This window comes from Rhinolophus ferrumequinum, chromosome 3 (assembly GCF_004115265.2).
Source record: "Rhinolophus ferrumequinum isolate MPI-CBG mRhiFer1 chromosome 3, mRhiFer1_v1.p, whole genome shotgun sequence".
Classification (NCBI taxonomy): Eukaryota; Metazoa; Chordata; class Mammalia; order Chiroptera; family Rhinolophidae; genus Rhinolophus; species Rhinolophus ferrumequinum.
Window position 1 is genome coordinate 96,903,727 of NC_046286.1, and position 25,800 is coordinate 96,929,526.

Sequence of the window (25,800 nt, forward strand, 5' to 3'; positions counted from 1 at the left end):
ACTGATGGTAACCACTTTGAGCAACTCTTGTAATTGCAGAAGTCAAACTGTGACTTATATTCATCTTTTGTTATCAGTATACATTGAGTATTACAATTTTAATACAGTTTTCCTTTCTTAAAATGTGGATACATGTTTTTGGCACCCTCTGTATATGTATATATTATGTACACACACATATACCTCCTCCACATAGGAAGGCCACTCAAAGATATGTCCTTCATTGGTTTCCAACTGTTCAGAGGCATCAACAGGGCCCTGGTGATCTAGCCTCCTCCCCACACACCATGTCTCCAGCCTCATCTCTGTTCATGTCACCTCATGATAGATTTAGTACAATCAAGTTCTTTCAGTTGCTAGTATACGCCATGCTCTCTCTTGCCTCCCAGTTTTCTGACCAATATGCTATTTCCCCTACTCTATGCCTGACTTCCTCCTGCTCATCCGACAGACCGCAATTTGGATGTCGCTTCCTCCAAGAAGCCCTCCAGGCTGTGCCCTTTTAAATCTGAGTTAAATATTCCTCTTCTGCACTCCTCAGATGCCCTGCAGCTTAAACACCTGTGGATGTGTCTGTGTACTCCACTGGATAGAAGGTGCCAAAGACACAGGGACCCTGTCTTGTTCACTGCACCTGGAAAAGACATTACAAATGGTAGGTGCTCAATAAATATTTGATGATTTATATTTAAAGTTGACTGGTTTACCTCTACTTGCACAATTGTCCTGTTAAGAAATGGCTTCCACTCAGCGGCTGTAACAGACATGATTTATATATGATTTCATGGCATTCTGAATATTTCAGGTAAATCTTAACAATATTTGAAGGTAAATAGTCAGCAACAAGGGATTCTTCCAAGGATTTGGATCCATCCATAACAAATCTTTTCTACCCAAGTGGGTAAACTGTGGGATAATACAGAATTCAGATAGAGATTGGTTTACTCTCATTTCCAAAAGAAGAAAAATGTAGTAGAGGGAGAGAATTTCTGCTGTATAACTCTTCTCTGTAGAAACCACCAGTACACAGTCATTCACTAAATGAATGGCTTTGTTAGTATTAAAATAAGAGATTGCATAATCTACAGTATACTGTTACCCAGTTCAGAGAGGGTGTAACATGTCCAAATTTATCAAATATTTAATTGCCAAACAGTTATCTATTTCAAAAGTTGATTAGCGATCTTAAGCAACTAAAGTAAAATGCACTCAGTACTTAAGTCCTACTGAGAATAAAAGAGTGCCATCTGTGTTCCTTCACAGATACACTTTAACACTGGGTGGCCTCTTGGAACATCAATTCCTCTTCTCCCATTTGCTCTTGAATTTACTTACTTTGTCCCCTGCAACCCACCAAAACTACCCTGTCAAGTTCACTAATGTCCTCCACACAGCTCAACACAATGGCCCATTCTCAGCCCTCTCCTTTGGCCTAACGGAGTATTCGGCCCGGTTGATCACTCCTTCTGAGGACCACAGTTTGAGAGAACCACTGACTTGTAGGAAGCTTATGCTTGATTCACTGGATTTTAGGGAAATAATATGGGGGTTTGAAAGGAGGCATATTGCTACAGAACTGTGGAAAGTGGGGCGCAGTGATTGCAGGCTGAGAGACCAGCTCTAGGAAGCGTTTGGGGTGGTCTCTCCGTGGGACGTGAAGAGGCCTGGCCTATAGCAGAGGCCTTGGGAAAGAGAGGAGGGAGGAAATGGTGAGAGAGGCAGCCTTCGCAGGGCCTTAATGTCCAGGGTTTGCGCCTCAGTGTCTTAGCACGACGGCACCATTACAAAAGTGTTGAATTTTGGGAGGAGCTGTTTTGCGGGTTCAGGAATGGGCACAACTATAGATACCAACCTCAAAAGCTGGTCTAGTTTGTAGACGCTACATCTTACGTGGTACCAACATCTTGCATGATTTAAACACTTAAAAAAACACCCTTTAGAAAGTGCCTTCTCTCACTGCAGCAGTATAATTGTCTCATGTTTTAATGAGGTGCAAATATCATGCAGTTTGGCACATGAAATGTGTTAAAATAGGATAGTGTTAGATGAAATCCAGGTCCTCACCCTTGAGTGTGAAATGATTCAATATACATGAATATGACACCCAGAATTCTTTCCCCAGAGCGCTTTCTAAGCCATAGAACACAAAATAAAATAGAGAGGATTGGAGTTCTACAGGATAGCGTGTAAGTGGAGATAGAAAATCAGTGCTGATAAATGCAAAATGCATCTTGGAAAAAGCCCTGGAGTCCTGTCCGGTGCTTGAGGAGATAAGCAGTTGTGGCTTGCAGGTCTGGCTACAATTGCTATGTGGGTGGGTGAACCGGTTCCCTGAGATTAGTGCCTCCTTTGGGTTGCCAAAGCAAGCGGGTGAGTAGAAGGACAGACCGAAAGAGAGCCAAGGGTGTGCAGGGCTCTTCATGGGCTTGGCATGAAAGGGAGGGGGTGGCAGGTCCTTCCTGAACAGCCATGACGTGGCCCGTTTTCTTATTCATCACTGGCCCAACCAACCCTCAGAAGGAGATGCAGGTTCTCCTGTGAGTTCCCTTAGGTCAAGTGAACCTGATTCTTTCATTCATAGTAACAGGATTCTTTATTCAATAGGCTCAGCTATAAAATGATAGATTATTTTCCTTAAAAAAATCTTCCCCAGTGCTCTGCACGGCGACATTTCTATTAAAACTTGCTAATTTTTCACCTGTAATTTTCAAATCAGTAGTAACTCCACATACATGATATTCTGAAGTAATGCCACTTGTCTTTCACACTGATTCTAGCCCTGGAAAGGAAGTTTTCCAGGAAGCACTGTATCCCAGGCCCCATCAGGAGAAATAGAACTAACTCTTTGCAACGCTCAGTCTGTTCAATAGAGTGACTTGTTAACTGTCTCCTCTGCCAAGACTGGTGAGGGTCAATAGTTGCCATGCCTTCATTCAATAGGTTTTTGTTAAGTGCCTACTGTGTGCCAGGCCCTGTCCCAAGAGCTGATAAAACAGCCGTGAATCAAACTGGAAATAGTCCTTATCTTTCTGGTACTGATATTCTGGTGGGGGCAGCCAGACAGTGAGTAAAATTCACAGCACACAGGAAGGATCTGTGCTGTGGGGAAAGGCCACGGGTGGGTGCGGGAAAGGAGTGGGGATGCAGTTTGGGTGGGAAAGATTTCAGTGAGCAATGCGGCTGACATGTGGAAGAGTGTCCTTGGCAGACGGAGCAGCAAGTGCAAATGTCCTGAGACAGGAGATGCCTGACACACCGAAGGAGCAAGGAGACCCGTATGGCTGGAGCGAGTGAGCGAAGGGAAGGGCAGCCGGAGAGGAGATGGAAGAGGAGAGGGAGGTCAGACAATGCAGAGGTTTCGGGCTCTTCTATGTATTTTGGCTCTCATTTCGTGTTTTGGGGAGCAGTTGGAGGGTTTTGAGATGAGGGGTGATACCAGATTTATATTTGAAGATTACAGTGGTTGCTGTGTTGAGAAGACTGAGGGGGCAAAGGTGGAATCAGGGAACCAGTCAAGGTGCTGTATCAATAATCATATGAAAAGTGACACATCGGACCAGGCGGTAGCTGTGGCCACTGTGAGAAGTGGCCATGTTCTGGAAGGCCAATAGTATTTACCGAGAGATTGGATATTGCTGTGAGAGGAGACCCATAAAGTGTCTGGTCTGGGGAGCTGGAAGGATAGATTTGCCATGTACAGTGAGGTGGAACAGTGTGGGAGGAGGAAGTTAAGGGAACATCTGGATTTTAAATTTGCAATGCCTATTAGTCCACCGAGTAAAGTTTTATAGATTATATATTGGAGTGAGTACGGCACTCCGGTTTCAGTGCTTTTCTTGTTTGTTTTGTTTCCCAAGTCAGAGCAGCAAGAAGACAGGAAGACCTGAGTCAACTGGTAACTTACTAAATCAAACAGGACCCCACAAATTAGCACAGGAATTTGGAATATCTACCCTAATTTCAGTTACACATGAAATCTTTCTGTTACAAACAGAACAGTTCTGCCAGGGGCCAATACCACACAACCAATGGCAAAGTAAACTGAATCAAGAGAAGACTGTTTCTACACTGAAAACTAAGTACCCAATGGTCTGCTGGGTTCATCAACATAGATGAGTATTTCTGCCTTAACAATACCTGCATGGAATTACATATTGCAATTTTAAAAATAATGGAATTAAACAGCAAAATGAAATTATAGATAACAAACAGATTTCCTAAATAGTTGATGAATTACTACACAGCTCTTTAGCTCTTTGTAGTCATAAAGAGGGATCTTTATAGATATGTTTGTCTCTTGGACAACTAACATCTAACCGTGGCTGTCCATAGAGGGAAATGCAAACTGGCCCACAGATATATTTGTTTTATGAAAAAAAAAAAAAAAAAAAAGAAGAAGAAGAAGAAAAAACTTGACGTTTTTCTAAAAACTGGGAAATGTCACATAGAAATCCAGATTTCCAGCTTCATTTGAAAACACCAACAAACAAAAACCTGAAGACCTGGAAACGGTAGGTCCACCATCAGCAGGAACTGAACAATAAACATGTTTTTTTGTATTTGCCACAGTTTTCACCATTCCCTGTTGTCTCTAATGCCCCACATTTAAATTCCTGACATTGCCTGCCTGACCACTGAGTGTGCAACTTTTTTTGCAAGTCTTGATGCCATTCCTGGTCTTCAGCAATGACTTCTGTAATGTAAGTATCTTTTTTTATTTTGGACTCTCTTGGCTTTTGCCAACTGCAGAGGGGGGTTGGGGCGGTCTCAAGCACCATCTGCACTGATCCAATGTCCATATACTAAAACAAAAGAGCTGTCACCTTGAGCTGCAACATACTGTGTTTCCCCGAAAATAAGACCGAGCCAGACCATCAGCTCTAATGCGTCTTTTGGAGCAAAACTTAATATAAGACTCGGTATTATATCATATTATATTATATAAGACCTAATCTTATAGTCTTATATATGATACTATATAAGGCCAGGCCTTATATTATAGTAAAATAAGACCGGGTCTTACACTAATTTTTGCTCCAAAAGATGCATTAGAGCTGATGGTCCCACTTGGTCTTATTTTCAGGGAAACACGGTATTTGCCACTGAGTACTTCTCTTTCCTGTTTTTTCTTTCCCTCACTTCTCTTTGCATCTGCATGCATTGTTCAAAGCCAAAACCTGAGTGCTGGTGAGAGAGAACTATCCACCCTCTCTCAAAATGGAATGGGGGAGAGGGTGTTACATTCTGCTCCTCTACTAGACCAAAGTCTGGAAATTCCACACAAAACCTAAACAGGTCCCTTCAGACCCTGAAACATTCCCCTCCTTCTGTGTTTTCCTGAGGCTGAACACTCACAGAAGAACACAACCAGAGGACCCCAGGGCCTGGGGTGGAACAGCTGGCTAGGAGCCCTTGGGGGGGGTGACAGCTTTAACTCCTACCTGCCTGCTTTGTGGAGAGGGCACTTACAAACTTAGGTGTATTAACTCATCCACCGAAACACAGAACAGCTGTCCCTACTGGAAAAGTCCTTACTAATCAACCATCACACATTAGCTAAAATCCAACTCTCGACAGGAATTATGGGGGACAGTCTGACTTACACCATTTATTTTTGTACACTCCACATGAGGTATAAGCCAGTGGGTCTCACATGTTAGCCAGTACCAGAATCACCTGAGGGACCTGTTAAAACACAGCGTCCTGTGTCCCACCCCCAGTTTCTGATTCTGTGGGTCTGGGGTGGGGCCCAAGAATGTACATGTCTGAGTTCCAGCGTAATGCTGATGCTGAAAAACTGAGTTCAGGAACAACAGTGACCAGATATTGGGAGGCCCCAACATCTTGTGGATGGGAAGGGCCTCTTGAAAATCTCAGTTTAAAAATATCAGGAGTCGGGTACCACAGTCGTATCTTTACAGGGGCTCATTAAACATCCCAATCAGACGGTGCCAAGTAAGAAGGAAGAATTTCTCCACCTCCAACAAGGATCTTTCTTTACAGATCAGCTTTTTATGATTCTCCAACTTGGCCTAGGGGTGCTTATAACCAAACCACTTCATACTATGTATCTCTAGACGTCTTGCTAACAAGGAATATTTATGGTTTTTTAAATACTTACTATGAACAATTTTTAGACTTCAGTGTTGTCAGTCATTTTCCCAAGTGCTACTCACAGCCGTGTCATCTGCCCATGGTTAGTTTAAGACTCCAGCTGGAACTCGTGTTAAGACGGTGCTGACAACTTGAACAGGTGGTACCTTACATGAAGTCTGGTCTACTCTATACAGTAGGCTAGTTTTCCTCTATGTCAAAGATCATGCTCCAACTAGTCTTTGAGACATTGTCATATAAAATTACTCTGAGAACATAAAGGACTGTTCGATTAACACAGGTTAAAGGTGGAAACACACACACACACACATCCACTCCTAAACCCAAAAGCACTGAATTTCCCCTCTGCTGCCAATCTCTGAAAATAGGAAATAGAATGTTTCCTTTCACTAAAAAGGTTTTCCTCAGGAAAGCATGATTCAGATTATCATAATCACTGCCTTTGCTGATAGATAACACGTAGGGGTTTTCCTCTAAGAGGGCTGACAGATATTATTCTTAAGGGGGGGAGGGGCTAGGTGTGTGTAGTGAGAGAAAGCTTCCAGGATATTCTAAGCCTACCTACCTTCAATTCTTCCCCGCTCCCTCCCCCCCTGTTGAGAAGTGACGCATTGTTTAAAAAATGTGCTCAACTCTTACTTATTGAAAATTTCTCCAAATACCAAAAGTATTGTGGTTCTATTTCCTAAAGCAAAATTAAGACAGTCTGTTAATGGAACAAAATATTTTAAATCAGATCTATCTATCAGTTCCTTTGATTCACATGTCTTTTAAGTTTTCATATAGAAAAAGTTTTCTGATGTTCCCAACCTACGGACTGTATTCTAAGGAACTGTTTTGCTCCAATAAACACAACTGCATTTGCCCTTGTGATCCCAGGTTAAAAAACTGTTCAATCAGCCATTTGATGTCAAAGAAAACAAACTAGGCTAAGTCCACTTTCACAAAAACCCTATTCATAGATGAATAAACAGCTTCAGAAACTGTAGCTCCCAGTAAAATGTGCCAGAAAAGAACAATGACGTGAACAAAGCATGTGAATGCAAAAAGACAGATTGCCACTCTCTGTTTTAAATGACAAGAGAGTATCAGGACGAGGGGAGGACGGCAGAGAGCTCTCTTAACCCTGGCAGAGAAAGAACAAACCTATATACATGTAGCTCCATCCCCATTGCAAATATAATTTGTATAACTCCTTGGATGCAAAGCGACCCATGAGCCAACTGTACTTAGAACCTGACTTCTCAGATGCTGGCACCATCACTACCTTAGACCCAGATAGCATTACCTCCAGAAGACTGCAGTGCCTTCCTGCTGGACTTCCTGAATTCATTTCTGCCCCAAGAATCCAAGTCAGATCATGTCATTCCCCTGCTTTCCAAAACAACTAAAAAAAAAATTGCAAATGCCTGACCAAGACTCGGAAAACCTCACATGATCTGGCCTCTGTGGCCTCTGTGTGTCTGTGTCTCATCTCCACCCACCACGACTCACGTCCTTGCTCTTCATGCCTCTGCCACCGTTCCTTTCCTCAAACACTCCAGGCTCATTCTCACCTCAGGGCCTTTGCACTAGCTGTTCCTTCTGCCTACAATGCTCTTCCCCCTCATTTTCTGATGGATGGTTCCTTCTCGTCATTCATGCCTCAATGTCCTCTTCTCAGAGAAACTTCCCTGATGACACCATCCAAGAAGCACCCCCACCCAGTCACGCGCCTTCACATCTCTGCTTTACTTTCTTCTTCACGCTTATCCATGGCAGGTATTTTCTTGTGCATCTGTTTTGTTGTGGTGGTTATTGTTTTTGTTGTTTGTCATCCCCACGTCTACCATAACAAAGCAGGGGTCCAGCTGGTCCCCTGCACCTAGAACACAGCTAGATTTCCAGCACCCAGGATGATACCTGGAACTCAGTAGGTCCTCAGTAATTATTTGTTGAGTGACTGAAATTCTCTTCCTACTACAGGGTGGAATTTGTCATCAACGTAAGTGTTCCTCCTAAGCCCCTTCCAAGAGAGCTAACACTAAACCTTTCTGCAACTCGACCTTCATCTAAAACATACAAGATCCTTAACGGAAGTGAGAGGAAAGTGTCAAACGCTGAGAAACACAGAAAATGAAGTTGATTTAACTTACCACCTATATACTAATAAAAGGGAGGAGAGAATTGTCATAAAGTTTTAGTAAGCATGTGAAAAGTGACGATCAGCCAAAACAGTGTTAAATATTTAAGCAAGAATAATCCAATTATGCTATATATTAACTTGGAGTTATTGTGAATTAATCAATAATTAGTTTGTTAACATTTATATGGTGTGCATTATGCAAAATGCTGCCCCTGTATTACCTCTTTTAATTCTCACTAAAACCATGTGAGTTGGTTATAATCAGTCCCATTTTACAGATGAGAAAACTAAGGGAGGCTTGAAGATGATGTTACCCAAGCTTTCAAACCAGTTAGTGTCAGATACAGAATTTGAATCCAGATCTATTTTATTCCAAAGCCAATATATTGTTCACTATAGCTGCCTGAACTTCTCTCCCAAACAGTTAAAATGAAGAAGTTATGAAGAATCCAAGGCAAGCAGGAAATGGGGCCATAAAAATTGCAGGTGTTGTTTAAGGAAGTTAAATGTATTTGTGTGTGTGTGTGTGTGTGTATGATTCTACTAAACAGAAATGTTAATTATATCAGAGAAAAAAACTATAATCTGACACTCAAAAATAAAAATTATATTGAGTCAAAATGATAAATAATTCATTCCATTACTGAGTTGCATTCTGAAACAATTAAAACACAACAAGCTACAATAAAAACAAATAATTGGCAGTAAGTAACTCAAATGCTAAAGGGTCGGGTCCAAAATATGTAGGGTCCTGCTTAATAATTTAAAAAAAAAGAAAAAAAGAAAGAAATATAAAGGAAAGAAAAGGTATGAGTCCCATGAGTATAAATCCTGAAGAAATAATCGGGAAAGACAAAAGTCTGAAGTTCTTTAAAGTTGCCCTTTCCCACACTTGTCCATTACGAGAGAACTGGATGCACCCACCTCACCCAGAGGAAGAGCCAGGAGCTGGACAGAACAACAGCACAGAAGCCTGTGGACTCTGGTCCCCACTCCTGGCCTTTGACCTTGGACAACTTCTTTAACCTCCAAAAGCTTCACTACCCTCATCTGCAATGGAGATGCATCTCCTGGGCTTATGAAAAGAGTCAACGGGGAACAAATAGGAAAGGCCTCTACAGAGCTCATACAAACAAAACTTGCTTTATTCATTAACAGTCTAGACTATGGCTAGCTAAGCCAGTGGTGAAAACTGCAGAAATGGCACGAAATGAGAGGGAAGAGGGAAAACAAGGTGAGAACATGAATGTCCCAGAGCTAGAACACAACAGGCTAAAAATGGTCAAAAATCGAAGCAGCGACACACAAATAGTGAGACAGAAAAGAGAAGCCCGCACAGCTCTACACAATGAGGTGAACACCAAAGGGAGGCATACAGGTAAAGCCTGAGCATGAGGAGGTCACCTCCCAATCTCCAAGGACAGACAACTGAGATACCTGGCCTCTCGGTACAATCTATTCTTTCACATTTTGAAAATCGCCCTGGTTATTTATTCCTGAAATGACATTCACTGTCATTTTCCATCATCAATGAAATCTCCCCCCGAATCAGCTAAGTGTGGAAAACCCCACATAGTCATAGAAGAGTGTGACTGGCCAAAATCCCATCTCATCCTCCAAAGTCCACCTGAAGAAACTGAGACCGAACTGCAACTGCAGTGACCATCCCACAAAACACCCTTCTTACTATGTGTCTTTAAAAAACAAACAAAAAAAACAATGGTGTTATAAGAATACTCCAGGTCCCAACAAATATGTAAGACAAATCTCAAGGGAACTGTCTCATTTAGTTTGCTGAGAATTACCTGATACTGTGATACTGTTGCTAGGTGGTGCTTATAAATATAAGCACACACCCTCAGATTGCCTTTGTGCTTTTATTAGTGGCTAAGTCAAGCATCTTCAAATTAAGTGTTGTCACTGGAGAACTTAAATAGATTGCACCCATGTCATACCAGATAGCAGGACCTACCAACAAAGTGTGAAAACGTGTTCACAGCTGTGTGCTAGAGCAGTGATTCTCAAACTGTAATGAGCACACGGATCACCTGGGATCTGGTTAAAATGCAGATTCTGGTTCAGCTGGCCTATAATTCTGCATTTCTATCTCCCAAGTGACACAGATGTCCAGTCATGGACCACGTGCCAGACAGGGGTCGGCCATCGACAGCAAGAGCCAGTCCTAATGCCATGCTCTCCGAAAGTCCAGTTACGATAAGAAGAAAGTTGAGAAAACAAGGTTTAAATTTATTTATGCAAAGAAGGTTCATGAGGGGTGGCCAGATGGCTCAGTTGGTTGGAGCGTGAGCTCTCAACAACAACGTTGCCGGTTCAATTCCCGCATGGGATGGTGGGCTGCACCGCCTGCAACTAAGACTGAAAACGGCAACTGGGCTTGGAGTTGAGCTGCGCCCTCCACAACTAGATTGAAGGACAACAACTTGACTTGGAGCTGATGGGCCCTGGAGAAACACACTGTTCCCCAATATTCCACAATTTAAAGAAAAAGAAAGTTCATAATATTCGCAACAGGCCTCTGTCACTGAGCTAACCAAGAACCCTCCTGACCAGCTCCTCTGAGTGGCAGGAAATCTCTTCGGCACTCACTGGTGCCCCTGAATGGTAGGAATCAACCTTATGACACACCTGACTGCTGGGAGAGAATAATTTATGTCCTGGAGCTTTAAGATAAAAGAGGAGAGTAACCAATAAAAATAAGGAGTGGTAATTTATTAACAGCTTACATAAGATCGCACAGTCAGGGGTGACACTGGGATATAAACCCAGAGTCTGCTTCCAGAGGCCACATTCTCACCACCAAGTTCCACTGCCTGGTACAGGCCATGGAAACAATGAGGTGACAGAGAGGACGAGAGCATTTAAGAGCTGCACCGCTTATAAATATGGAACCCTGAGCACATTTTCTCTCTCTTTCTCTCTCTCCTTTAGTTTGTTTTTAATACGGGCTCATAATGGTTCGTACACCTCATTGGGTTTTCTGAGGATTAAATGAAGAAGTTTAAATAAAGCACTTAGCCCAGTGTCTGACACATAATAAATGCTCAGTGAATGTTTTTCAATTTTTATAATTAGGAAAATTCTGTGGATGGAGCCTAGGAGATAGAATAGAACTGAAAACAGAGTGAAATAAAAAGAAGAGTTCTTGACCTATGGCCAAATGGTGGCTCTAAAACTGAAAAAGACCTTCCTTTTTCAGTGACTATAAAGAGGAAAGGAAAAATATAACCTAACTGGAATCAGGATGACAGAAAGAACCAACCTCCATATGGATGACGGCAGGAAGGGCACAGGAGCGAGGAGATACACTGCAACTGACCTGCAGCGTATCAGATCTCTATAGTTAACAGGGAAATTCGAGCCCCTCCATGACCAAATACTGAGGCTGCTGACGTGCCCCAAAGTAATAGACATGCCATGGCCAGATTACAGAGAATGGGCAAATACCCTGAATCGCACAGGCACACACCTTTACTCTTGGTTCGCGATGGGGAAATGGTACCCACGTTAGCAGCGCTGGAAGCCGGTCTGAGAGACTTCTGTTCTGGGACTAAAGAAGGTTTTATAGACATGTTCACTTAATAACACAGTTACTAAGAGCCTGCCCATTCCAGACCAAAGGCAGGATGGATGGGGCTGTTGAGACAAACCAGTAGCCTTTCCTCCTTGTAGAACACACTCCCCAGTGGCCTGACAGTACAAACACAACGTGGGTAGCTGCATTTTACAATGCAACTTCTGATATTTAAATCAAGCTTAGTGACCTCATATAAGTTACGGTTTTGACTTGAGAATGAGAATAGAACACTATTTCTAAAACAGAACAGGACTGACCATAGGCTCGATGTAAGTAGGAAAATGTGATGTGCGTTCAACTTTGAGAAGTAATCTGTGAATATCAGTACCTGTAAATTACTGAGTGTCAGACACTACTGGCTGCCTATGGATATCTAGTCTCCCCTTTTTCCTCACTGAACAAACTCCAATGTTTTTCAGAGCCACAGTGTACCCAACTTTAAAAAAAAATTTGCAGCATGAGATGACCATGTGAAAGCTCTGGCAACTAAAATGTAAGTCAAGTCACTTGATGGAATTTCTAGGAGGACTCTTTAAAGGGGAGACGTGGCTGCCCCCGATTCTTTTGTCTTCTCTGGGTCTCCTTTCTCCTGCCTGGAACAGGAAGTGACACTGGAGGTGGAGCAGCCATCCTGCCTGGAGGCATCACTATAAAGATGAATACCACATGCCAAGAAGGGCTGAACAGGAGACAGAAGGAGCTCCGGGCCCTGACAGCACCAGAGTCCCCACAACGTCCTGAATTCCCAATTTCCAGACTACTTTTACAAGAAAAACCAACACTCCCATTTGGTTAATCCACTGTAAACTGCATTGCCTGTCATGTACAGCTGACCCTACTCTTACCTGATAAATATTATAAGAGACTATCTGCTTTGCAAAAGCCTTTACTGAATTATTTGAAAGGCAAGGCACTATGAACTATGACTTAATTTGATTTACAAATATACCAAACATATACCATATATAGCGGATGACTCTCCTCCACTAACCCATGGTATTAACAACTCATATCATGGGAATCCTGAAGGTCTAACTCATCAATGTGGTGAAGATTCTGAGTCTTCTAGTCGTGACCCTGGTAAGAACCTCCTGAGAAGATGGAATGGAGTGAAGCCAAAGATCCTGACGTCAAATGCTGCTCTGTCACTTCTCAGCTGTGTGACATTGGTCAAGGTACTTAACCTTGCTGTGCCTCAATTGTACATTGGAAATAGTTCCTAGCTCCAAGGGTGGTTATGCACATTAAATGAGCTAATACTGGAACAGTGCTTAGACCTGTGCCTGATACATTGCTAATAGTTACTGAGGATCAACTAATGTTATGATAAATTGGTGACAGTATAGCTAAAGACTAACACATGGAAATCGTAATATGAATAGTAAAAGTCAGAGGAATTAATTCATTCTGTACACATCAACCTTTTTCCTATTGCAAGCATCTACCTAACATCAACATGAGAGCAAGCTGTAGACTGTGGTCAGATTCGGATCGTTCTAAATTGAAGGCTTTCTACAGCGCTCATAATCACCACAGCCATACTCGGGCGATACCGAGACTGGCAAAGTCTACGTGAAGAGCTGCTTATCAGTAGGATGTATTTATAAAATGCGGGTTGAGTAGAGAGGTTAGCAAAGACCGCTAAAAATAGTCCTATAAGCAAACAAGTTTGCATACGTCAGCAGTTAATGTAAAAGTCAATACTTTCACATCATTACTATGAGAAATATTCAAGTAATGTATCACGCAACATGGGAGCATGTAGCCTCCTGTCATCCAAGAGTTAGCCACGAACTTGCTCCTTGTATCTTTTCTAGATTTTAACACAGAAAGTATCCAGGTCATTCTATGAGGCTGTACGTAAGGGTCCAAAAGGGCACGAGCCTTCAGTATAAAGTTGCCACGTGCTAACCACAGGTATGTAACCTAATCAGTATCCAGTGCTCCGGGCACCAAGATACGGAACCACCAGTAATCTCTCTGTCAGGTCAGTAGGAAACTTTCCCTGATGAAAGAATCTTGGCCAAGTCGTAACGTCAAGGCAACTGGACACCAAAAACATTTTAATCTGCTCTTCCTTTTAAATGCTAAGCAAACAGAACAGGATACGAATTTACATTTCTCTCCCAATCCCAAGAGGGCCCCCCCCCAAAAAAAAAAAACAACTGACAAATCTTGAGGGTGTGAAGATCTCACTCCATAATCTTCCTGTGTGCCTCTTACCATTTTTCTGGTTGTACATTATCAGGTAGGCAGGCAGAGGTTCAGGAAAGCCAAAGTGATAAGTTGTAACCCTTTCTTTTACTGGGGAGCAGTACTGTGCAATAGCAGTGTAAGCCACCAATGTGCGCCACCGGTGTAATTTTGACTTTTTTAGGAGCCACATTTATGAAGGTGAAAATAAACAGGTGAAGTTCATTTTAGTAATAAACTTTATTTAACCCAGTATGTCCAAAATACTATCATGTCAACATGTAGTAAGTATAAAAATGTATTAATGGGATAGTTTACATGCACGTCCCATGTGTACTTTACACTTACAGAACATCACAACTCTGACCAGCCACTTTCCAAGGACGCAAGAGCCGCATGTGGCTACCACACTGGGCAGAGCAACTCTCAAGGCCAAAGACTGTGGAAATCATCAGTTTCTTAGGTTGCTTCCATGATGGGCATACAGGTACAACAGATCAACAAACTCAGTCTGGACAAGTCCCTAGATGGGGACCTGGTAGTATCTTGAATGGGAGAACAAACCCCATTTCAAAATAGGGCCTGGGTATTTATAGCTTCAGTTAATGTTTTGTACCAAGCACTGACAATGCTATTAATATCGACTGTTTTACCCAATGTACAAGTTTCATTTTTTCATCTTCATTTTAAGTAAGAGACCTGGAAATGTTGGTCCCTGGACAAACCTCTTCTCAGGAGAGAGTGTATCCCTTCCCTTTCCCAGAGGAGCAGGAAATGGTCAGACATGCCCCACTGACACGTCGGGTACATCCTATTCCATGTGGTCTATGTGTACTGCAGGCAACAGAAAGGAGATGCAGAGATGATCAGTGTTCGTTAGGCTACAGCCAATGGTGAGACAGTTTGACAGATGACCTCATCTTACCAGTATTACCTACCTCCCAGGCTTACTGTGATGACCAAGGGCAATAACAGAGAGAGAGTTCTTAGCAAACTGTAAAGCGCTACACAATTTTAGTTACTATTATTGAGAAAGACCATCATTCCTCACCTGGAAGAGCAGACAGAAGAAAGGAAAAAAGCAGTAACTTGAAACAGAGATGCTGAGCTCAGGGGGATGGGGAAAGGGACCCATGGAAATATTGGTTGTTCTTGGTGGACTTCATTCACTTGGATGCTTATAAAGAGGTCTGAGGAATCTCTATGCCCTTTCCCTCAAAATCTTGGGAAGTAGTAAAAAGTAAGGGCGACAACTCGGTACAAGTTTCTACCCCTGCGCAATCACCCATTACCACCCCCTTCCACTGCTTTTCCTCATCCCAAACACAGCATAACTCAGGATAGTTGGTTCCAAATAGTTAGAGTTCTCCCTCCCAGGGTTTCCATGTGGCGTAAAAATGCAGCGCCACTAGGGGTACTGGCGCCTTCCCGGAGCAAAAGTCACCGAGAGTCCCGGGGATTCTGGCTCAGGGTTTCTCGCCGGCGCGAGAGCCTCAATGTTTGGCTCTTGTGCTGCCCTCTCGGCTTCTCCAACAAAAACAGAGAGGCTGGGCGAGCCGCCGGAGTCTCCCTTTACCTGTCCAACCGCCCCGTCATGCCTGCGACTACTCTGGGCAGGCGGCATTTACGAGGTCCGAGGGGAGTCACCCACACAAAGGCGCCTTGTGCCTCTGCGCTCCAGGACTGGCAGCCGGAGCATCGGGCACCGCACCCCGGCAGGGTAGGGAGAGCGACCCCCCAGTCCCGAGACCAGCACCCCCAACCCTCACCCTCCACAGGGAGGCTATCCCCACTCCCGGGTTTAAGGATAGGGCTCCTCTTGGCTTGCCACAACCCGCACCCTCGGAAGCAGGCACAAGAACTAGGGGCGCACAGACCACTCCGAGGAAGTTAGCATTATCAGCGCGCTGCGCTCTCAACGCTTCTTGCCTGCAGGAGGGGCTGAGCACCCCCTAGCCCAGCTCTCCGCCTGCTCCATCCCCGGGGCTGGAGACACCGGCCCCCAGGCTCACTCACCTCTAGTCCAGTCCACCACTTGTTTGGGGCTCCATTTGGTCACGGGTTCCATGGTAAATGGCTTCGCTCCCAGCTGGGCTAGAGTCGGAGGTAAAGTCCTGCTGCCTGCGTCTGCTGTCCTTCCCGGGAGGGTGCGCCCCGCGGCTGTCCCCGCGCGCCGGAGCGCCCCGTCAAGGCTGCATGGCTGGCCGCAGTCAGCGGGTCATCCAGCGCGGCTCAGCCGGGGCAGCGCGGCCCTCTCCCGGCGCACCGGACCGCCGTGCGGCTCCTCCTCCAGCTGCCACCGTCCAGCTGCAGCTCCTCCTCTCCCGCCGCCGCCTGGAGCCCGACACAGCTGCTGCTCTTGGGCGATCGCAGCTGCGGGGAATCGGGGTTGCGACCCCAGTCCCCTCGGTCTCGGCTCGGGACCCTCCCGGCCCGGCTGCTCCCAGCCGCTCCTCTGCTCTTACGGCCGGGACCACTTCCTCCCGTGCTCCCGCCGCAAGCTCCGCTCCCGCTCCAGCTCCTCCTCTTCGCAGCGTGCTCTCCCGGGGTCCCCGCTCCGCGTGCGCTGGCGTCCCCAAGCGTTCCTGCCCGCAGGTCCCACCTCCTGCGCCTCCCTCTCGGCCGCACCGGGGCTGGGAGCGGGGCAGACTCAGCGCGCTCGGGTTACAAAGTTTCAGCTCCCGTTGCTGCTCAAGGAATAAAAGAGGGGGCGGGGTCGAGGACCAGTGAAACTCGTGGAAGGGGGTGGGTCCTCCCGAAACGGGCGACTCCGGTTACTTTCCCTCTCTAAGCCCTGCACTCGCACACCCGGAGCGTCCCGAGCCGTACTTTCCTTTTTAAGGGGCGGGTTGTAGATCGTGCGTTCATCCCAGAGAGCCCGCTGGCTTGGGTGAGGCCCGGCTCCTATTGGTAACAGAACAGTCTGTCTCGGTGTGAGCAACCATACTCTTGAAAAAGAGAAGAAAAGAAGGATCTGCATATTCTGTTTTTAATGGCTTTATATCGCTATTACCCTGCAATGAAGCCTTCCTTATTTTAAATTTCGTAAGGTAAAATTATATTACTTTATATTTTGGATGACGGCGGCAATTTAACTCACTTCTCTCTGAATGCTATGGCAATATCTCAACTTCGCCAACAAAATGAATCATAATAAAGTAGTAGCTTTCAGCGTTATATATTGCCATATTATAGTATTCATATTTGCAAAATGAGCTAATGCTCATTTGGAAGTTGTTAGCCACACACTCCCCGCCAAAAAAAAAAAACCACGTGTGCACAATTTCAGTGACTGACAGGAGGCGGGCCTTTCCACATTTCACGGGACTCAATGTGGAGACAGAGTTACCTTTGATCTGGGGGGGAATCCTAAATTCGAGTATCTACCGCTCCTCCTTCAAGCCTCCTCTGCATCCGCTCTCTAGCCCCAGGGAGTTTTGCCTCCCCTTCATAGTTAAAGATTCTTTTGGCACTTATGAATGATTCCTACTTCCAGTCATGGTTATTTATTTACATCTTCCCCTTGGATGCTGTTAACTCCTTGAGGGCAGACCCTACCTGATACAGAACTTTCTCTCCTCTCCCTCTTCCTACCACCTAGCTGGTAGCACCTACTACAACTCAAAGGGCATGATTGGTACTTATTCATTCAATAAATATCTGTGAATGCCTCCTATGTGTCAGCCATTGCACTCATTAAATATTTGAGTTAACTGTTCATACATGTCTGTTTAGATGCACATGTTGGAAATATCGCTAGCAGCAGTGCTGAGCGTCTGTTGTATAGTGTGATGAGCTAGAGTAAACAAGAAGAAACATTTTTTAAAGTACAAGAACATCACATCCACCTTCCATGCAACTTATCTACAGGACTATCTATGTCCAGGAACCAAGACAACAGAGATATACGCAGTTATCAAATACAATGATTTTTGTTTGTTTGTTTTTTGTATTTTTGTTTGTTTGTTTGAGCGAGGCTGAGAAATTCAGCACAAGCAATGTCAAGATTCCTGATAGAGCAGTTGTCCTTTAAAAAAAAAAAAAGACCTTTTAAACTTAATAACATCCATGGTTAACCATCTTTATGGCAGTAAGTAGTGAGAAGGATCTTGACATTTGTCATTGGATCCCCCAGAAAAAGTAACCAATCTTACCCACACCTTTAGTTTCAGCAATCACTGTATGTTGTATCACTTTTTATTATGATTAGAGCAACCACATCATTTATCTCCAAACCAAGATATTCCTGAATATGAAAGGGGATTTATCAACAGATTAGAATAACATGAATAAACTGGGCCATATGGTCTCTGTAACTATGAAGACAGGTCAAGTGCTAATAATTTTGCCATAGAATTTTACTTGATGTTTTCACAATGCTTTCAAATGCATTTGCATTAGCCATTACTAGAGAGTTCAAAGCCAATATTCTGGGAGTCAAGCAAGAGTTTGCGAAATTTCATCCCAATGAGTCAATACACTGTACTCAGTACAGAAATACATCATAGCTAAAAAGGAAGGCCACGCTAAGAAGATCTCTAAACAGAAGACCAATTAACTATCTAAATGAATTAGTGTTCTGTTTACACTTCAAGTCCTGAAGGCTAATTACTATTTAAATAAAGCCTTCTACCTTAATTACAGCTGTTAGCATGTGAAAGTTTTAGGAAGGCCTGCCTCCCTATCTGAAAGGCAAACTTGAAGACATCCAAAGTTACTGATTGCATATAAAGGCAGAATCTTAGTAAACAGCCTTGGAAATTAGAGTGGATACAAAATGATCATTTATAACTTTGCTAAATTGTCTTCTCTGCTAGCTGTAATCTGTAACAACACTGTTACATTGCATATGCTTGCGTTACATATGCCACTGTTACCAAACTGCAGCTATGCCACCTCCTTCAGGCACAGACCTTCTCATTGGTACCTTGATGTTTATCACAGTTCCTGACACATAACAAGTTGCTGAATAAATCCTTTTAAAAATTGCACTGAATTTGTAGAATTGCTACTACAGCCCAGGTCACCTAGATTTCTCTTTCTAGCTCCTTTCTTTTTCTTACTTTGGGTCTCCTTGCACATTTAAGTCATTTATTCAATCAATGAAATATTTATTCAGTATTTGTAAGGCACTAAACTAGGCACAAGGAGGATTCAGAACAGACAAGGGAACTTTAATGATTGATGTAATATTCACCTTTTGAGCCAGTCCATATTTTACTTTTTTTTTTTATTTGAACTTGGGATGCAGCATTTTGGATTAGTGGTTATGATTATAATTTATTCGATAAACACAGGAGCAGCAAAATAAGCAAACTTTTAAACAAATCATTAATCTGTAAAGACCCAGTCTCCTTCTGCAGTCCAAAACAATGTTTTCCAAAATGAAAGAAAAAAATGAATAAATAAAAGAAGATGCTCCAAGTATTAAACTTTATCTCACAAACTAAGATTATTTTCTTCCCATCATATTGCTTTTTTTACTATTTTCAGAACATTCAAAATTACTTAATATTTTCTTCACATATAATTAATTGCCTCATGTATGTCTCTTATGCTATCTTTTATCTTGAGATATAAGCATTCTTATCTAGACATTACCTCACTGCAAAGTCATCAGTTAACTAAATTATCCAGGCTGCTGTTGATCTTGTCTTTCATTTAATTCCATTTGGTCTGAATTCTTCACACCACAGTAACGTAGTTATCTTTCTAAATATGCCAGGTTTCCCATCAGATAATTTCAAGTAGTAAATCCACAATTTTTTTGTTTGTTTTCTTAAGTCTTACAAGTGCTGCCCTACTTATTCTAAGTCTTTTGATCATTCAGTCACATTAATGACATCATCCTGCTATGGGAAAGCTGATATTTGGCGTGGTTTTATTTTTTTGTTTTTTTGTGTTTTTTTCCCTGAGCCCTATCTGCAACTCAGAGATCAATGTCAGTTGGGTAATTGTTCAAAAACCTCACAAGCTACGTTAAATCAGATTTGGAGAAGTTGATTAAACTTTTCTAACACAAAAGAGAAACATTGACACCGTTAAATCCCATTTTCCAGGATTTGTAGCTATATTTTTGAAGAGTTGTCACATAAGGCAATACCCACAGAAGAGTGGAGCTCCCTTACCTGCAAGTGCTAAAAGAGCTAAAAAGGCACATGCTGTAGGCAAAGAGGGAACAATCAATCCCACGTTTCCCCCAGGATTTATGATCCTTTGTGTTCCAGCTCTCAAGTTACAGAGTGACCAAAAAGAACCCAATGTTGTTCTTACAGTTGTTCTTACAGTTTCCTTTTAACTTCTTGGGATTCACGTTCTGCAAACAAGTAAATGTACTGAGTTTCAGACTCAGTAATTTTTGGTTCCGACAGAAGTTCCATGTTGATAATGACAGACACAAAAAAGATTAGTGTAAGTCATTCTAAACCTCAAAATAAAACTATAATTGAATTAGGCCAAGTAAACTTTTAACATTAGAAATAAAACACAGTTTTGGCTATCATAAACACAGTAAGCTGAAATTTTATAAAATTCTCTAAAATGTTAACAAGAGGAACATAAAAATACTTGTTTATTTCTTGTTTGTATTTTTTGAATTTGAATTTGGCATAACAGAAATATATATGCAAATGTTCCCAACTATAATTAAGCAGCTTTAATGAACTTTGGGTTCTGTCTAAAACGTCTTTGCTCTTTTATTACTTAGCTACAATTTCATAAAGAGAAGGAAACTTTCTCCTCGTTTTCATCTAGTAAGGGTATTTGAATTCTGCAGCCACAGCTAATCAACACAGCCAGATTTTCAGTAAAAGCACATTCCTGCCTCCCAATTGAGATCCTTGGACATTTGAGCTTGTAATAGGACCCTATCCCTTAATTTTCCACAACTAGACCCTTGTATTTGGAAATACTATAATCATTTGGGAAGTGGGAAAGGTGGAAAGAGAAAGACCATATGAGAAAAGCAGGAAGTGTTTCAGTCCACTTCAACATCAAAAGGGAAAGGATGAAAATTAATACCAATCAATGTTTTCCTAGAGGGAGTCAGATGATTCCATAGAATTTTAAGAGTACTCCCAAAGGCCTAATCGAAGAGGAAAACTCACACTTGCTGCCAAAAAGTCAGCAAAATGGTTGTGAAAACCCACAACCAGCTCACAAATGATAGCAACAGTAACTGTTTTACAGCATGCATTCCACTCTGGAAAAAAAAACTCTCAGATCGAATCTCTTTTTTTCCATTTGAGTTCCATATACGTTTTGCTTTTAGTTAAAGAGGAATTGGGTTGCAGCCATTCCTTTTCCACTTTTTTCTCCTCCTGAGCTTAGTCTCAGAGAAGCACCTGTGGAGTGGTGGAGGGGGAGATTCCAGGAGCCTCAATTTAGAGGCCAAGAGAAGGCCTTTTGGTGGTTAAACTGAAACCCAAATCCCAGAAACTCCCTACCGCGGGATGGAATGAAACAAAGCGGGTACCTGCATGACACTGGAGAGGTAAACCAGCAGGCCTCCCTTCTGTTCTGTTCCAAATGACATCCCCTGTGGATGCCACACAGTGGCCAGCCCAGTGAAGCAGGCAACAAGAACAGGAGAAATGCACTTATAATGGTGGCCTCACGCTGTGGACCCAGGCTACACAGTCAAGGAAGCCAGGCTAGCCTTCGGTATCACCTCCCCTTCCAGGACTTCTTCCTCCCTCTTTGTGCCCATCTCCTCTGGTTAGATAACTTCATCTTCACTAAGGGGTAGGCCTAAGATAGTCCTATTCTCAGAGAATTCATGTTTTAAAGCTGGACTCTACGGTCCCAACTAACTTTATTATCCCAGTCTCTTAACCAGCCTAATGTCAGCCATGTAACCTTGAGAAAGTCAGCCTCTTTGGGACTAGATATTTACGATTTGGGTCCAAAGGAACTTTAGGGATTCTTTGAGTTTCAAAATTCTCCTTTCTACTAGTGAGATATCAGTTGCTGAGTACAGAAGAGGGAGGAGGAGGTTTTACAGGAGGGGCTTGATGGATTTCTTCCGGTCTGCTGTAACTCTGCAGGGCTCCCCCTGGTTGTTGTATAGCCTCACGGGATTGGCTTTGAAAATACGAAATGGAGCAGTAATGGGGAAAAGAGGAGGAGATTCAGAATTGTGTGTTTTGTTTATAGATTTTAACATAGAATGAAGATGTACAATTTGCCAGAATCTGTCAATAAAGTAATGATAGCAAATTATACTTTGGTTGTCAAACAGGGTTTCCCTTATGTCAGTATTGAATTAAAATAAAGAAAAACATTAAATGTACAGAAAAGCATTCATGACTATTACTAGTCATCAGATGCCAGCTCTGGCTCCTCCTTGAGGGTCTGGCTCGCCAAGAAAACAATGTCATCTGGAATGAAGGGAGGTGCCCTAATTTCATTTAGGACCCAAGCTACTAAGTCACTTCCAGTCCTGTACACTTTACATTCCTCTCCACCCAGGAGATCTCATAAGCAAACGTTATTTGAAAATTAATTTCACTGGATTTTTTTTTTCACATCTTATATTCTGTTTAGTTCTGTGGCACTTATTCCGCCCCCCCCCTTTGTTCTCAAATGACAGCATATCCACAAAATGACCTCAAATTAAATTAGTATTTTACAAAGAGTAAAAATCAGTGGTTTTGTGTTTTCAAAAAAAAGGGAAAATGTACTGGAAGTTTCTAGCATTGGCTCCATCCACATCGCTTCACCAAATCATTTCGTGTCTCTGGGATCCGAACCAAATCAACTACAAAGTGCCTCTCAGTCCTATGGCATCCTAAATTTAACCTTTGCAACACTGCGTAACATTGTGTAAAAATCAGTGTAACTACATCTGAGGTTTGCCTCCTCCTACCCAAAAGAATTTTCAGATACGAATATGGTTTTAATCAGCACTCGATTTTTTTTTTCATTTCACACTCACTGTGTAAAATATGATGCCTTCCTAGGCCGATGAGCTTTGTTCCATCCCCCTCAATATGCATCTCTATATAACTAGCTGTATCTCAGGTGTTTATGATGCTAAACTCCCCAGCAATGCAATGGATGAGGGAAAAAGTGCCTCTCCTACGCCCCCTTTTCTCTTTAACCTCAGGCTCCATCAATAGCTTCTTCTATTTAGGGCAAGATCTAGAAGTAGAGATGAAATCTCCACACAACTGACAAAGTCTGAAATTTGAATACCGTTTCTATAATTATTTTCTTATTTCTTCTTCTGATGGCATTTGTTCCTACAGTTATTTGCTGTAAAAGTGGGAACAATTCAAACAATGGCATTCTCTTTAGTTACTAATTAATTTACTAAGAAATTTAAAAGCATTCCCTTCTGGGCAAGGGGGGTCTTATATAGTTGGCAAGAGTCCTTTATCTTCAAAGGTTCAGAGGCTAAATTAGGGTCAACATCCTGTAAAGCTGCCGTACTTTCAAAGTTTCCCTAAAGGCTTTCGCATGGAAGACTGCCCAAAGGGGAAATCCAGTCATGAAGAAAAGTTAAACTTGATGAATTCCAAATTTACCATTTCAGTCATTAAGAGATAGCCCTGGAACTGTCGCCATACACAGGTCACAAAGGGGACCTTTGTGTTCTCATGAGACCTCATGTGTTCTCATGGCAAATATGATCACCAAATAGCCAAAGAATTACTCCTCCACCCTTGTTTCTCTCTCTCTCTCTATATATATATATCATATATGTCCTCTGAATAACCATACACAGTTTCTCACCAGGTTTCCAGGCTAGAGTGTAGCTGACCACGATTTTAAATTTTAAATTTTCATCCCATTATACCACATTTATGTACAGGCAAGCCTAGTGGGTTCCACACAGAAGCTACATTTCTGTGGACTATAGATGTCCAACCAAAAGTAACTTATTTAGAACCAAAGGGATTTTTCTTTCATTCCTGGGCCATGTAATTTCAGTCTCCCAGTCATTTAGACAAATCATGTCCAACACAAATGTGAAGTAATAATAAATAATCTTAAATTCATCAACTAATACCAGAAATTTTTTAAAAGGCTCAAATGTTTTCATTCACGGAACCCTAAACAGGGTTGACACCATAGCAGCAAAGCAACCAAAGCAGTAAGAAAGGAGTAAAGCTCAAGAAACCTAAATTTCCAATGGTTCGTTGTCCAAAAATAATATTAATACGTAATAAAACAACAGTTGTAAAATAAGGCATTATATACTAACAAATTATGTGTATAAAACAAGGCATAACTCATCTTAAAATATCTCTGCAATATACCATTTAATTTGTTTAATTTGTTCTTAAATGTGTCAGAGTAACTATGGTGGTTTTTAGAAATATCTGCAAATTCTTTGATCTCTCCCCTTCAAGAGACAGAGCTTAATTCCCATCCACTTGAGTGAGCGAGTCACTTCTAATAGAACATGGCAGAAGTGAAACTACGTATGTGATTTTGAGACGATGTCTTAAAGATCATGTGACTTCTGCCTCTTTCTCTTGGGTCACTCCCCCTGGTAAAAGCCAGCCTCCATGTTGTGAGAACACCCAGACAGCCCTGGGGAGTGGGCCACATGGTGAGGAATTGAGGCCCCTGTCGAAGACCAGCAGTAACTTGTCAGCCATCGGAGTCAGAAGCAATGCTTAAATCCTCATCAGCTTTCAGGTAAGTACAACTTTGACCAACATCTTGATTGCAATTTCATGAGAGATCCTGAGCTGAACCATTAGCTAAGCTGATCACGGATCCCTGACTCATGGAAAGTGGGTGAGATACTAGACACTTACTGTCTCGAGCTGCGAAATTTGGGGCGTAAGTTCTGCAGCAATAGATAACTAATATATAATAGAATATTTGAACCATTTCTACAATTAAGATTTCTATCACATAAATGTATACTATGCCACTATCTCAAACATTATTAACTTAGTCATTGTCAATCGCATCCCACTAGAACGGGTGAACTGCAAAGAAAAATTTCTGTTTCGTTTAGTGCTGTTTTGTTTAGTCACACTTACAGGGAAAAATGGTGCATGACACAGAGTACGTGCTCAGTACACATTTCTTGAGTGTCTGAATCATTTGATAAGTTTGTTATAATTTCTATTAGATAAAAGAATAGAGGATTAAAAACTTTTCAACTATTGTTTCGTCAAGAGTAAACTAAAAAAAACAGCAAAGGGGCTAAATAGTAATAACATTTTTAGTAAAGGTAGAATAGTAACTTTTCTAATGTAAAGTTAAGATAGTTTTATGTAGATACAGTTATCTGTGAAATCTATTTGTTGGCAAAAAAAGAAAAGACTCAAATGGAGATAAAATTCTATAATCTCCACATCGTGTTAACTAACAAACAAGTATGAGACGAGAGAGTTCTATAGAAAAACAACCAAAAATCCAAATACACACACGCACACACACACACCCCAGAATGTGGAAGAATAGACTAAAAGTTCTCAAATGCATGTGATTAACTCTACCAATAACTAGAAAATGTTGAGCAATTGTAACGTGCATACAATGTGGTAAGTCTTCTGAGAGCCAAAATGAATAGTACGATTTTCACTTTCAGCACTTACAAAGCTGGTGTCTGTCACTTGGTTTTCGTTGTTCCAGCAGCTTTCCTATTTGCATCTAAAGATGCATATAATCAATCTCATTATTTTGCACCCATGTCCAACTAAATCCTTCTCTACTAAATTGACTCTTTGTTCCTGTCATACAATTCCTCTGTGCTCTTCCATGGCACTCATTGTGTCTTTTGCTTTCTTTGTACTCACTGGACATTAAA

General features: G+C 42.2%; 1 protein-coding gene across 1 annotated transcript in view; it reads right to left on the bottom strand.

Moving 5' to 3' along the window:
- CNKSR3 (CNKSR family member 3) overlaps positions 1-16,167 on the bottom strand; it is an 82,582-nt gene extending 66,415 nt beyond the window's left edge. The window contains exon 1 of the mRNA XM_033094694.1: positions 16,044-16,167. Within this exon, the coding sequence (XP_032950585.1) occupies positions 16,044-16,095 (52 nt within the window). The 5' untranslated portion in view covers positions 16,096-16,167. The remainder of the gene's footprint in view (positions 1-16,043) is intronic.
- Between the last annotated feature and the right edge of the window lie 9,633 nt (positions 16,168-25,800).